This window comes from Oncorhynchus masou, chromosome 3 (genome assembly GCF_036934945.1).
Source record: "Oncorhynchus masou masou isolate Uvic2021 chromosome 3, UVic_Omas_1.1, whole genome shotgun sequence".
In the NCBI taxonomy this organism is placed as follows: Eukaryota; Metazoa; Chordata; class Actinopteri; order Salmoniformes; family Salmonidae; genus Oncorhynchus; species Oncorhynchus masou.
Window position 1 is genome coordinate 43,588,847 of NC_088214.1, and position 14,946 is coordinate 43,603,792.

Genomic DNA, 14,946 nt, shown 5'->3' on the forward strand with positions numbered 1-14,946 from the left:
TAACGTGTAATCAAATAAATATAGTGATATGATATTTTGGCAGTATCACCCAGCCCTACTTCAGCTGTGGTATTTCTTGGTACAAGGACACTCAATACGTGATACAGCACATAATTACTCATTTGACAGCACCAACACAAGTCCACACAATGCATGACAAATGCACAGAATGCACAAATAGGACCTACACACAATGAATGCACTCTATTGTGGTGAGTCATCTTCTAGGAGCTGACACTGATACATCCCAAATTCCTTATTGTGTTATTGCCTCATTAGTTACTTTCGAGGCTGTTGGGACCTGCTGCTGTGAATGTTTGTTTTTTACCATGTTACTGGAACTGGGGATTATTGTGTTGTTACAGTGGATGGGCAGGGAATAGTTTCTCAAATTGATAACGGGTAAAGAGAGAAGGAATGGGTTTCTCTGCTGCTATTGCATATTCTACTAGACATTCAAAATGGGGGGGGGTTCTCTATGTAATATTAGTCTTAAGTGGGAACAAATTTAGCCTGACTCATTGAACCTTTATCTGATGAGAAAGGGCTTTTGTTAGCTGACTCATGGCCAGTGGAATGTCACAAGGCGTCTTGGAACTAGGAACTGACCTCAGGTCATCTCCTCAGCAGCCAAGTTCTGGTTAACGTCTGCTCTCCCTTCACTCCCAACATAACCAACAGAATTATAAAACCATTAAACAGGTCTTGGGTCAGATGTCACTGTATACATTACATAACCAAAAGTATGTGGACACCTGCTCGTTGTTACATCTCCATTCATAATCATGGTCATTAATATGGAGTTGGTCCCCCCTTCTATAACAGCCTCCACTCTTCTGGGAATGCTTTCCGCTAGATGTTGGTACATTGCTGCAGGGACCTGCTTCCATTCAGCCTCAAGGGCATTATTGAGGCCAGGCACTGATGTTGGGCGATTAGGCCTGGCTCGCAGTTGGCGTTCCAATTCATCCCTACGGTGTTCGATGGGGTTGAGGTCAGGGCTCTGCAGACCAGTCAAGTTCTTCCACACCGATCTCGACAAACCATTTCTGTATGGACCTCGCTTTGTGCACGGGGGCATTGTCATGTTGAAACAGCAAAGGACCTTCCACAAAGTTGGAAGCACAGAATCGTCTAGAATGTTATTTTATTCTGTAGCGTTAAGGTTTCCCTTCACTAGAACTAAGGGGCCTACCCCGAACCATGAAAAACATTATTCCTCCTCCACCAAACTTTACATTTGCACTATGCATTGGGGCAGGTAGGGCTCCCCTGCCATCCGCCAAACCCAGATTTGTCCGTCAGACTGCCAGATAGTGAAGCGTGATTCATCACTCAAGAGAACGTGTTTCCACTGCTCCAGAGTCCAATGGTGAGGAGCTTTACACCACTCCAGCTGACGCTTGGCATTGCGCATGGTGATCTTAGGCTTGTGTGCGGCTGCTCAGCCATGGAAACCCATTAATTGAAGCTTTTCATGAAGCTCCCGACAAACAGTTCTTGTGCTGACTTTGCTTCCAGAGGCAGTTTGGAACTCGATAGTGAGTGTTGTAACTGAGGACAGATCATTTTTACGCGCTACGCGCTTCAGCACTCGGCGGTCCCATTCTGTGAGCTTGTGTGGCCTACCACTTCGTGGTTGAGCCATTGTTGCTCCTAGACGTTCCCACTTCACAATACCAGCACTTACAGTTGACCGTGGCAAATCTAGCAGGGCAGAAATTTGACGAACTGATTGGTTGGAAAGGCACCAATGACGGTGCCACGTTGCAAGTCACTGTGCTCTTCAGTAAGGCCATTCTACTGTCAATCTTTGTCTATGGAGATTGCATGGCTGTGTGCTCAATTTTATACACCTGTCAGCAAAAGGTGTGGCTGAAATAGCCGAATCCACTAATTTGAAGGGGTGTCCACATACGTTTGTGTATATATAGTGTATGTCGAGGGCTCCCCTATCTGTGGCTGGCATTTGTCTTGGGGAGTGTTCCCCTGTCAGCACTCCAGGAGTGACATCACCCTGCTTGCTATTCAGTGACTCAGCACTTGTCGGCCGGCCCAGCGTGGGCTGTGGAGAGGAGGAGGCCGTTGACTGGTCCTGACCCTCGACCAAACCCCTCTCCTCTGGAGGGAAGCCCTGGTACACAGTCACACGCGTGGATACACACTCAGATGCACACGAGATGCGCGCACACACAGATGATCAAATGTCAGCCTGGACTGCTTTAGTGACTGCAATACACACACTGATGATCAAATGTCAGTCTGGACTGCTTTAGTGACTGCAATACACACACTGATGATCAAATGTCAGTTGGGACTGCAATGGTGACTGCAATACATTCTATACACACACACACACACACACACACACACACATGGCTGAGTATCCACCATCTATATTTGCATCTGCTGACATTCCGTCTATCTGATGTTGAACACTGTTCAGTCATATTGTCTGAGGAACCTTGCGGACCCGTAATCATTCCCATTAGCATCAGACTTTATGACTGGTGTTGCCTAGAGCAACTTGACGTACTCTTCTTTCATCTCCCCTATTTAAAGCAACCACAGAGATTCGCTGCCAGCTTAATGGATGATTAAATGAATCATTAGGCTGTGTTTGAATGAATCTGTGACACCTGAGGTGTTTTAAAGACTCTGCAGAGACCCCAATGTTTGGCAGGATGCACTTCTCATTACGGTGCTGTGTGATAATTGAATGCTAACTGGTTAGTGCTGTTGATTGGGTATAGGCCTAGAGCTTGTCAGCTGTGGTGCCATTTCAATGTAGCGTCGCAGGGGGGGGTGTGATGCTATGGGGTCAAGTCAATTCCACTTTCTAAGCTTTTGTTTGGACCTGTTATTGCTCATTTTTAATTTTACCAGAAATATGAAATTTAGCCCTCAAACTGTCACGATCCAACAGTAAGAGCCAGGAAAAGCCAGTCAGGCAGGTTTTTTCCCACGTGTGTGATGAAGCGAGTGTTCCCTCGGCTCTCTTCGGGGTATAGAGGAGGTGTTCCGCTCGGCAGCCATTCGAGCCCAGGCACGAAAAATCAGTGATCTCATGCCTCAGCACCGCAGCTTGACTGAAATTATACACTTTGGTTTTTGTGAGTGAGTGGGTTGCACAGCTGGAGACCCAACAGCTCCTTGGCCAGGAGGAGAGTATGGAGCTCCTGGGTGGTGTTAATTTGAGTTCACCGTAGCAAAACACTGACAAAAAACACGGAGGGACGACCTAAAGTCGTCCAGCACGAAACGCTTCATTTTCCGTAGCAATTTTCTTCTGTTTTGTGCCTGATGAACAAGACCCCGACTTTAACTGCTCTCACAACTGTGGCGAAACACCATGAACGACATTGGGGGCATTGAGCAAAAAGGGCCTCTCAGTCATACCATAAACAGGCATCTCGTATTTGCATTTACAGTACCTTCACATGTAGTTTTCAGCAAGTTCATGCTTGTTTTACTCCGGAGACTGCCACGGCGGGTTCCCCTAACTTCTGTAGTTCAAAACAAATCCCAATGCTTTAAGGCATTTTGTCACTTCCTCATATTAGGGGTGGGCAACTCCAGTCGTTGGGGGCCGAAGTGGTGTCACTTTTTCCCCCCCATCCTTAGAAAACGCAGCTGATTAAACTAATTGATTTCATTTTTAGTTGATTATTGGAGTCCTGTTTGTTAGCTGGGGCAAAAGTGACACCAATCAGGCCCATCACCTGAAAGTGTAAAAACAAGAATTCATCTCCAATAGTTTTCATACCGACATGCCTTCTGTTTTTATACAAATTGAAATCCCTAGCTTGAAAGCAACTGTTTTTCCTGGAAGCTGTGCAGTGCAATTTTCAATGAGCTTCACCCCCTCACCATTTGAGTGACAGCCAGCCAGATTCACACACAGCAGAGCGAGTGTTGTAACTTTAATGTGTTTGAATTAATGTTTAAGTTTATTCTTTGAACTGTATCTAAAGATATTTCTTTAGATTTATTTGCATATGTAATTGTATTGGGTTGTGTTGAATTACGCTTTTTGACTGCAAGTCCCAGAATGCCTTGCGAGAGGAATGAGTGATAACGCGCCAATTATGTGCAGGTGTTTAGTGATTGTAGCTGACTTTCCGACAGCACCTTACCTGCATTGTTCTGTACCAAAACAATTGTTGTTAAATGTAACGTGAACCAGTATTCTTACTAAAAGAAGCTTTCGTATCAAACCCGACGTCCCGAGTCATTACTTTGAAGTTAGTTAATCTAAAAGCGAGAGAGAGAGGGCAATGATGTGGTGCACATACAGTACCTGCGCATAGTGTCATGACTGACCACGAATCCAAATAGGTCAGATCAGGTTTGCAATTAATAACTTAAATCAAACCCCCTCTCACCTGTAGAGGGGGAAGGAAAGAACTAGTAGGGATTAACAACTCATGTCCTGTTGTAAATCAAGGGAGAAGATCCAGGCCTGCGCTCTCCAAATTCACCAAATGAATGTGCTTTGTCTCAACAGACCTTTTTCCCGCTGAAACTCTTAACACGTTCAAAAGCAAATACTGGAACAATATTTCTAACATAGAATATATATATATATATCCCATTTAGCAGACGCTTTTGTCCAAAGCGACTTACAAGTCGGCTGGGGCCACTACTTTTACATATGGGTGGTCCCAGCGGGAATCGAACCCACGACGCTTGGCGTTGCAAGCGCCATGCTCTACCGACTGAGCCACACAGGACACAGAACGTGGGGTCAGAGTCGGTCTATAGCACTAATGTAATTTTGTTTATTTTGTGACGTCATAAAATATGTTATTAAGTAAATATTGTAACTTGGAAAGGATACCCACTGCATATATTTTACGATGCGTTGTGCATGCAAAATGAAAAATTATGAGTGTTTTAGTTAAGAGAGGGATGTGATTTGAGAAGTTATAAGAGATAGTTGTTATCCATGACTTTGCACAGTGAGTAATCTCCGCCCCTGAGTGTGGTCAGGGAGCGTGCCAGCCTGCCGGAACCACCACTCTCGAGCAAACTGTAGAAATGATGGGTTAAGAAAAAAACCCACATTGGACCAGAAAAGCGTGAAGCTGCGCGTTTAAAATGGTTTGAACTTTAAATCTCAACACGAGGAGGAGACGATAAACTCAACTCACTGGTACGGCTGATTTAGCTATCTTCTAAATCAAATTTAAGTAAGACCATCCTGTTACTCTGCTCAAACCATTGTATTACGCTACTCTCATCAACCCATTAGGAAACCATCGATATGGCTGTCTAGCCTATCTTCAAAGAAGCATCTTCAAGAGCGAATGGAAGGAAAATCAACTCTGTTCAGGATTACACGACAAGACACCGGATACCGGATGAGAAAGGACAACAGTAGAAGAGTTGTTAGAACCATTTCAGATCCTTACAAGCGTGCCAGCCCCCTTTCCAAGGCTGCACCGGCCACCGAGAGATCCCTGGCGAACAAAAGAATTTCACGTAAATACATTCATAATATCTTGCTCAAAGCGGGTGGTGGTTCGTGTGCAAAGTATATGGTTATTGTAGGTGAAAGTAGTTTCTGAATGTGGCAATGTTAAGTGTCTAGTGTCCCTCTCTCTCCCTCTCCATCTCTTCTAACCTCTTGAAGCTAGGGGGCACTATTTTTATGTTTCAAAAATAACGTTCCCAAAATAAACAGCCTATTTCTCAGGACCAGATGCTAGAATATGCATATAATTGACAGATTAGGATAGAAAATACTCTAAAGTTTCCAAAACTGTCAAAATATTGTCTGTGAGTATATAACTGATATTGCAGGCGAAATCCTGAGAAAATTCAAACCAGGAAGTGCCTTCTATGTTCCCTAGCCTCCCATTGCTCCATTTAAAGGGATATCAACCAGATTCCTTTCCCTATCGCTTCCTCAAGGTGTCAACAGTCTTCAGACATAGTTTCGGGCTTTTATTTTGAAAAATGAGCGAGAACAATAACATTGCGTCAAGTGGTCACATGAGTTTTGCTCGCGCAACAGAGTTTGATAGGTATTGCTTTTCCCTCTCCTACTGTGAAAGACATTTGCAGTTGATATATTATCGATTATATATTTTAAAAACAACCTGATTGATTATAAAAAACGTTTGACATGTTTCTGTGGACATTACGGATATTATTTGTCTGCGTTGTCGTGACCGCTCTTTTCTGTGGATTTCTGAACATAATGCGCCAAACAAACGGAGGTATTTTGGATATAAAAATTATCTTTATGGAATAAAAGGAGCATTTGTTGTGTAACTGGGAGTCTCGTGAGTAAAAACATCCGAAGATCATCAAAGGTAAACGATTAATTTGATTGCTTTTCTGATTCTCGTGACCAAGCTACCTGATGATAAGTGTACTTAATGTTTTTTCATGCGATCGATAAACTTACACAACCGCTTCGATTGCTTTCGCTGTAAAGCATAATTTCAAAATCTGAGACGACAGGTGGATTAACAAAGGCTAAGCTGTGTTTTGCAATATTGCACTTGTGATTTCATGAATATGAATATTTTTTGTAATATTATTTGACTGAGGCGCTATGCTATTCAGCGGTTGCTGATGACAATTATCCAGCTTAAAGATGGGTAGTATATTACGTCTCCAGTCAATAACCGGTGCAGTGTGTATGTTTATCCTGTGTACCCATTTAATTAGCTAGTAAATAAATAATTAAACAAATTTGTGTAGTATTTGTGTAGTAATCCATAAGTAAGGCTCAGGTTTTTGCAGATGCAAGGTTACGACTGTTCAGAATGATGATATGAAAAGAGGTTGTGATTAATAAGTTGACAGTTTATAGATGTGATAGGTAAAGACCTTTAGAGTTTAATTTGGGAGTTGGTAGCTCTTTAAACAACTGCTCTCGTGGTGCACCACATTCCTAATTAGTTAATTGTTACATGATTAATTTAATAGGGTAACAACTAAGTTAACAACGAGTTCATTAGAAAAATAACAGACTTCAGATTAATGTTAAAGTCAAGTCTCATCAAGTCAAGTCTCGTGACCACTACTTTCAGAATTACTGGCTAAAAGTAGTGATCACCGATATGGCATTTTTGGCCGCTACCAATATCCAATATTTTCCTTGTCAAAAAACCCGATACCGATAACTGATATTAAACATTTTAGTAGCCTTTTAAGCATTCTAGTACAGTTAAATAGTTAGACCGCTGCGTCTGTGTGTGTTAAGGCACTCCATCTCAGTGCAAGAGGCGTCACTACCGTCCCTGGTTCAAATCCAGGCTGTATCACATCCGGCCGTGATTGGGAGTCCCATAGGGCAGTGCACAATTGGCCCAACGTCGTCCGGGTTTGGCCGTGGTAGGCCATCATTGTAAATTAGAATTTGTTCTAAACAGACTTGCCTAGTTAAATAAAGGTTACACACACACCACACTGACCAAAAAGTTATTTTTTTGGCATTTAAGTATGTCCCCATTACCAGTAAAACATAATCAAAACCTATTTCTTTCAGTTATTTGCTGTGCTGTTTTGTTGTTCATTTGTTCAGTCGTTTCATTCTCAACCATGATTTCTATGAAACTCCGTTTGGGTCTTTGCCACTATTTGACGTGTCAAATAAGCTTGTTGACCAATCAGGACCTGAATATGACTGCACATCCCATAATACATTAATGCGTTAATACATTTTTTACATAGTGTAATCAATGTGTAATAACTATCACTTGTATTTCATATGTCACAACGATTCATCGATACGTATGCTATGATGCTGGTAAGTTGTCTCGCGCACCTACAGTGCTGGTCATTAAAAAAAGCTAGATAGCTCATGGATGCAATCACTGTTCTTCCCCAAAAACATAGTAAAACGACAGAATCCATTTCAGTAGCTATCGTTAGCTAGCTAACTATATAGCTCGGTGTCATCATCTACTTTGCGGTTAGCCTTCAAAATAAAAGTATGTAATTGACAGTGATGCAAATGAATACAAATAGTAGAATTATGACATAATTGAATAGATCATACTAAATGAGGTTGGAATGTTGTCATATAAAATCGACAAAAGATAATAATTTGACAAATCTGTTGAAATCACACTGGATGTGTTATACTTTAGAATTGCATTGGGGGCATACTTATTTCACTGTACAGCATTACCCCATGTCATTGATACGCAATCCATAGGTATCGGTCTACTCCGTGACACCCAGAGAACATTTGCATCATAGCTCTTATTGTGGGACTCTGAAACAATTGAGCCACATTTATTGTCAACCTATGTGTATTGAACACTATTCCCGAGGGAAAACAATACTGCGTGGATGTCTTGGAGTCTGATAACTCTGAGGAGGACGTTGGGGAAAATATATTGGGTATTGAGTAGACTGTTATCCCATTTCATTGATCCCCAATCCTTAGGTAAAGCTGTACAGTGCAATATGAATGTCAATACCAACAATCGGCTAACTGGGGAGGTAATGCCTGTAATTTTCATCATAGGTACACTTCAACCATAACAGACAAAATGAGAAAAACGTTGCTGTTGCTGGTATTTTGGCCCATTCCTCCATGCAGATCTCCTCTAGAGCAGTGATGTTTTGGGGCTGTTGCTGGGCAACACGGACTTTCAACTCCCTCCCAATGATTTTCTATGGGGTTGAGATCTGGAGACTGGCTAGGCAACTCCAGGACCTTGAAATACTTCTTACGAAGCCACTCCTTCGTTGCCCGGGCGGTGTGTTTGGGATCATTGTCATGCTGAAAGACCCAGCCACATTTCATCTCCAATGCCCTTGCTGATGGAAGGAGGTTTTCACTCAAAATCTCACGGATCAGTCATCCTGGTCCATTTGTAGAAAAACAGCCCCAAAGCATGATCTTTCTACCCCCATGCTTCACAGTAGGTATGGTGTTCTTTGGATGCAACTCAGCATTCTTTGTCCTCCAAACACGACAAGTTGAGTTTTTACCAAAAAGTTCTATTTTGGTTTCATCTGACCGTATGACATTCTCCCAATCTTCTTCTGGATCATCTAAATGCTCTCTAGCAAACTTCAGACGGGCCTGGACATGTACTGGCTTAAGCAGGGGGACACGTCTGGCACTGCAGGATTTGAGTCCCTGGAGGCGTAGTGTGTTACTGATGGTAGGCTTTGTTACTTTGGTCCCAGCTCTCTGCAGGTCATTCACTAGGTCCCCCCGTGTGGTTCTGGGATTTTTGCTCACCGTTCTTGTGATCATTTTGACCCCACTGGGTGAGATCTTGCGTGGAGCCCCAGAGCGAGGGAGATTATCAGTGGGTCTTGTATGTCTTCCATTTCCTAATAATTGCTCCCACAGTTGATTTCTTCAAACCAAGCTGCTTACCTATTGCAGATTCAGTCTTCCCAGCCTGGTGCAAGTCAACAATTTTGTTTCTGGTGTCCTTTGACAGCTCTTTCATCTTGGCCATAGTGGAGTTTGGAGTGTGACTGTTTGAGGTTGTGGACAGGTGTCTTTTATACTGATAACAAGTTCCAACAGGTGCCATTAATACAGGTAACGAGTGGAGGACAGAGGAGCCTCTTAAAGAAGTGAGAGCCAGAAATCTTGCTTGTTTGTAGGTGACCAAATACTTATTTTCCACCATAATTTGCAAATAAATTCATTAAAAATCCTACAATGTGATTTTCTGGATTGTTTTTCTTCTCATTTTGTCTGTCATAGTTGAAGTATACCTATGATGAAAATTACAGGCCTCTCTCATCTTTTTAAGTGGGTGAACTTGCACAATTGGTGGCTGACTAAATACTTTTTTGCCCCACTGTACAGTGGGGAGAACAAGTATTTGATACACTGCCGATTTTGCAGGTTTTCCTACTTACAAAGCATAAAGTCTGTAATTGTTATCATAGGTACACTTCATCTATGAGAGACGGAATCTAAAACAAAAATCCAGAAAATCACATTGTATGATTTTTAAGTAATTAATTTGCATTTTATTGCATGACATAAGTATTTGATCACCTACCAACCAGTAAGAATTCCGGCTCTCACAGACCTGTTAGTTTTTCTTTAAGAAGCCCTCCTGTTCTCCACTCATTACCTGTATTAACTGCACCTGTTTGAACTCGTTACCTGTATAAAAGACTGTCCACACACTCAATCAAACAGACTCCAACCTCTCCACAATGGCCAAGACCAGAGAGCTGTGTAAGGACATCAGGGATAAAATTGTAGACCTGCACAAGGCTGGGATGGGCTACAGGACAATAAGCAAGCAGCTTGGTGAGAAGGCAACAACTGTTGGAGCAATTATTAGAAAATGGAAGAAGTTCAAGATGACGGTCAATCACCCTCGGTCTGGGGCTCCATGCAAGATCTCACCTCGTGGGGCATCACTGATCATGAGGAATGTGAGGGATCAGACCAGAACTACACGGCAGGACCTGGTCAATAACCTGAAGAGAGCTGGGACCACAGTTTAAAAGAAAACCATTAGTAACACACTACGCCGTCATGGATTACAATCCTGCAGCGCACGCAAGGTCCCCCTGCTCAAGCCAGCGCATGTCCAGGCCCGTCTGAAGCTTGCCAATGACCATCTGGATGATCCAAAGGAGGAATGGGAGAAGATCATGTGGTCTGATGAGACAAAAATAGAGCTTTTTGGTCTAAACTCAACTCGCCGTGTTTGGAGGAAGAAGAAGGATGAGTACAACCCCAAGAACACCATCCCAACCGTGAAGCATGGAGGTGGAAACATCATTCTTTGGGGATGCTTTTCTGCAAAGAGGACAGGACGACTGCACCGTATTGAGGGGAGGATGGATGGGGCCATGTATCGCGAGATCTTGGCCAACAACCTCCTTCCCTCAGTAAGAGTACTGAAGATGGGTCATGGCTGGGTCTTCCAGCATGACATCGACCCGAAACACACAGCCAGGGCAACTAAGGAGTGGCTCCGTAAGAATCATCTCAAGGTCCTGGAGTGGCCTAGCCAGTCTTCAGACCTGAACCCAATAGAAAATCTTTGGAGGGAGCTTAAAGTCTGTATTGCCCAGCGACAGCCCCGAAACCTGAAGGATCTGGAGAAGGTCTGTATGGAGGAGTGGGCCAAAATCCCTGCTGCAGTGTGTGCAGACCTGGTCAAGAACTCTCACAGTTGAAGTGTACCTATGATAAAAAAAATTACAGACCTCTACATGCTTTGTAAGTAAGAAACACTGCCGATTTTGCAGGTTATCAAATACTTGTTGTCCCCACTGTAGGTATGCACTTTGACATTGGTTTTTCACATCGGCATTAAATGAGCCATCGGGCCAATACCGATGTTGGCATTTTTAGCTAATATCGTCTGATTCCAATATGTTCCCCGATATGTCGTGCGTCCCTTGCTAAAAGTATCAGAGAATCACTTTTTAAAGTTTTAATCGCCCAGCTTCAAATCTTCCCTTCTGATCTTCTACCTTGTTTTTAGAGTGCCCTTTGACCCCGGACACACCGGCCAGCGAGATAAGGATGTGCACCAGCAGCAGCCGCCTGGCCGCCCTGAAGAAGCAGAACGACATTGAGCTAAAGGTCAAGCAGGGGGCGGAGAACATGATCCAGATGTACTCCAATGGCTCCTCTAAGGTACGCCCTCTAACCTTTTTGACTTTCACAAAGCCATTTTAAGTAGTGAACTCAGGGGACATGTTCATTTGGGCTTTCAACTTTCCTTTTTTAAATGAGTGTCTTATTTGTCAAGTGCAGGTAGTCCCTCCCTGCAGTCTCTTGTTCACTTGACCATTCTTGTAAATAATCAGGTAGGGTTTTTCCAAAGCTTAAGAGACCACAAAAGCCATTATTCAAAATATTTGATCTCAGTTGCCACCATTCTAAATATGCAGGAATGCAAACTCGTCACTTTTCAGCGACGTTAGCCATTTTGATCCCAAAATAGGCCATTGTGTAGATCTGTAAACAAACTTTTGGGTGTGGAGGTCTGACGAAGAGTGTATCCCCCATTGAGCTATAAAAGAGAGGCGCGAACAGATTGTTTCCCTGGGTAATCACTACTTCCTCTCTTGAAATGAATGACTGAGCACAGAATGCGTCCTACAAATAGAATATCAGAGTTCAGAGTGGAATGTCAGATACAGTGCCTTTAGAATGTATTCACAACACTTGACTTTTTACATATTTTGTTATGTTACAAAGTGGGATTTAATAGTCATTTCTTTGTCAACAATGTACACCAAATACTCTGTCAAAGTGGAAGAAATTATATATTTTTTGTATTAATGGAAAATATAACACTATCTTGATATTCAACCCCCCCTGAGTCAATACATGTTAGAATCACCTTTGGCAGCGATTACAGCTGCGAGTCTTCCTGGGCAAGACTCTCAGAACTTTGCACACCTGCATTGTACAATATTTGCCCAATTCTCCCCAAACTGTCAATTTCTGTCAAGTTGATTGTTGATCATTGCTAGACATTCTTTTTCAAATCTTGCCATAGATTTTCAAGCCAATTTTAGTCAAAACTGTAACTCGGCCACTCAGGAATGTGTTTTAGGTTATTCTCTTGCTGAAAGGTGAATTCGTCTCCCAGTGTCTGTTGGGATGCAGACTGCCCGTGCTTAGCTCTATATGGTTTATTTTTAACCTAAAAAAAACAACATAACATGATGCAGCCACCAACAATCTTTAAAAATATAAAGAGTGGTGACGTGTTGTGTTTGCCCCAAACATAATGCTTTGTATACACTCTCTCTCTCATATATTTATTTATGTAGCCAACCCTTATGCTGAGGTAGACTACCTAGTTAGTTACCACCAACCCTGCACAAACCCGTGGCTAACTCTGCTGCTCTACTTTGACTTTCTAGTTGTTCTGACCTCTCTACCTCATTCACTGCTGCCCAAACCTTCTTTTTTTTTTGCCACTGTTTCGGGAGTAGTTCAGAATATCCAGACTCTGACTGAGTGACAAGCGTTTTGCTGAGTGATGACAGTGACATCTAACCGGTGCTGTAGGGGTGAGAAAAGGGGTCAAGGGACGTGAGCGGTCCACTGCGTTGGGATATCTCGACCAGTCACAACAGGCACTACGTCACTCTTGGGGCTTCTTGCAGTGCCTACTGCCTAGCTCAGTATATAGATTTATTTATTTTTTATCATTAAAATGTCAGTATATATTTTTATACTGCAAAGCGCAAGTGGTGTGTGGTTATGGAAAATCATATTAGATCTGGAAACCCAGGTCTAATGATGCCACTGGGCCTGCGGGCCACCCCCTTTTGTGGGCCCGCCGATCAATTTCCCTCCAAAACATTGTATAAAAAAATAAGTACTCAGTCCGAGTCTCAACTTACAGTTGAGAGATTTAGAGTAGTACAATACACAATGCAGCAGCAGTTTCTCTGGTTATGCGTCACTGACAGTCGCTGACAGTCACTCAGTTGGCCCATGTCGGCTAAAACATTTTTGATCGCTAAGTTAGTCAAGCCAGCTATCTAACCTATGTCAGAATTACAGGAAATGAGTTATACAATTGCAAAATCCTCTCTCCGCCACATGGAAAAATGTGTAGAATTGCAGCAAACTTGCTTTAAAACAGCAACATTTTCTCTATGTCCATGGCAAAATGTGTAGAATTGCAGGAAATTAACTTTAAACACCTTACTTTCAATTAGAGCCCTCAAAAAGTATGTGTGGGTATGGATGAGGGTACACAGACCCGCGAGCCACTGTGGCACCTCATGATGATTTGAGATGTTTTTGTTGTGGCCCTCACCCCCATCAAAGTTCCCCATTCCTAAAGTTTAGATTTTTGGCGACCCCGGTGCTAAAATCAGCCATAGCTGACCCTGTGTGAGCTAACCGCTGTATAATAAGGTGTGGAATGTTGGCGACCCCCGGTCAGTGGTCCCCTGCCAGAGCGCTTGTAGAGATTGGCACCATCCTGTGGGAAATAGCAGTGCCTGATGTCAGCCAGGAAATGCCTGTCAGACGGAAGCCTTTCCTGCCCGCTACACCAGCATAGCATGCGCCGCCGCCAGAGGAATTCTGGGTGGAGTTGACTAGTTTACTCCACGGACCAGTGTGTGCATGCTTCGAAGGTCACTGATAACACAATGACATTCTACTATAATCTGTAGTGAATAACTTTTTCCATCCGCACAGTGAAAAATGTTGCTTCAATTAAAGTTGTGATTTGAAGAGAAATGGGCTACTTTTGTAGATGTGGAATTTAGGTCAAGTGTGTTATTCATGTTTTCCAATAAAGCTGTTAGTTACACTATATGCTAGATGCGGACAGTTAGCCAGTATGCTAGATGTGGACAGTGAGCCTATATGCTAGATGCGGACAGTTAGCCAGTATGCTAGATGTGGACAGTTAGCCAGTATGCTAGATGTGGACAGTTAGCCAGTATGCTAGATGCGGACAGTTAGCCAGTATGCTAGATGCGGACAGTTAGCCAGTATGCTAGATGCGGACAGTTAGCCAGTATGCTAGATGCGGACAGTTAGCCAGTATGCTAGATGCGGACAGTTAGCCAGTATGCTAGATGCGGACAGTTAGCCAGTATGCTAGATGCGGACAGTTAGCCAGTATGCTAGATGCGGACAGTTAGCCAGTATGCTAGATGCGGACAGTTAGCCAGTATGCTAGATGCGGACAGTTAGCCAGTATGCTAGATGTGGACAGTTAGCCTGTATGCTAGATGTGGACAGTTAGCCTGTATGCTAGATGTGGACAGTTAGCCTGTATGCTAGATGTGTATACCTATTAGTGATAGGGTGTGTTTTAATTTTTCTAACAGGACCGGAAATTGTTAGCGACCGCTCAACAGATGCTCCAGGACAGCAAAACAAAGATCGAGTTCATCAGGATGCAGATCCTCAAAGGCAGCCAAGCCAGCGAGTTGAGCTTTGACAACAACGACGTCATGGGTGAGAGAGAGAGAGAGAGAGACACACACACA

At 43.1% G+C, this 14,946-nt stretch overlaps 1 protein-coding gene across 2 annotated transcripts in view; it reads left to right on the forward strand.

Annotated features, from left to right (window-relative positions):
- Nucleotides 1-14,946, forward strand: part of LOC135517589 (serine/threonine-protein kinase N2-like) — a 59,164-nt gene that overhangs the window by 16,235 nt on the left and 27,983 nt on the right. For both annotated transcript variants that reach the window (XM_064942045.1, XM_064942037.1), the window contains exons 3-4: nt 11,451-11,605; nt 14,785-14,914. In XM_064942045.1, coding sequence (XP_064798117.1) covers nt 11,451-11,605; nt 14,785-14,914 — 285 coding nt within the window. The remainder of the gene's footprint in view (nt 1-11,450; nt 11,606-14,784; nt 14,915-14,946) is intronic.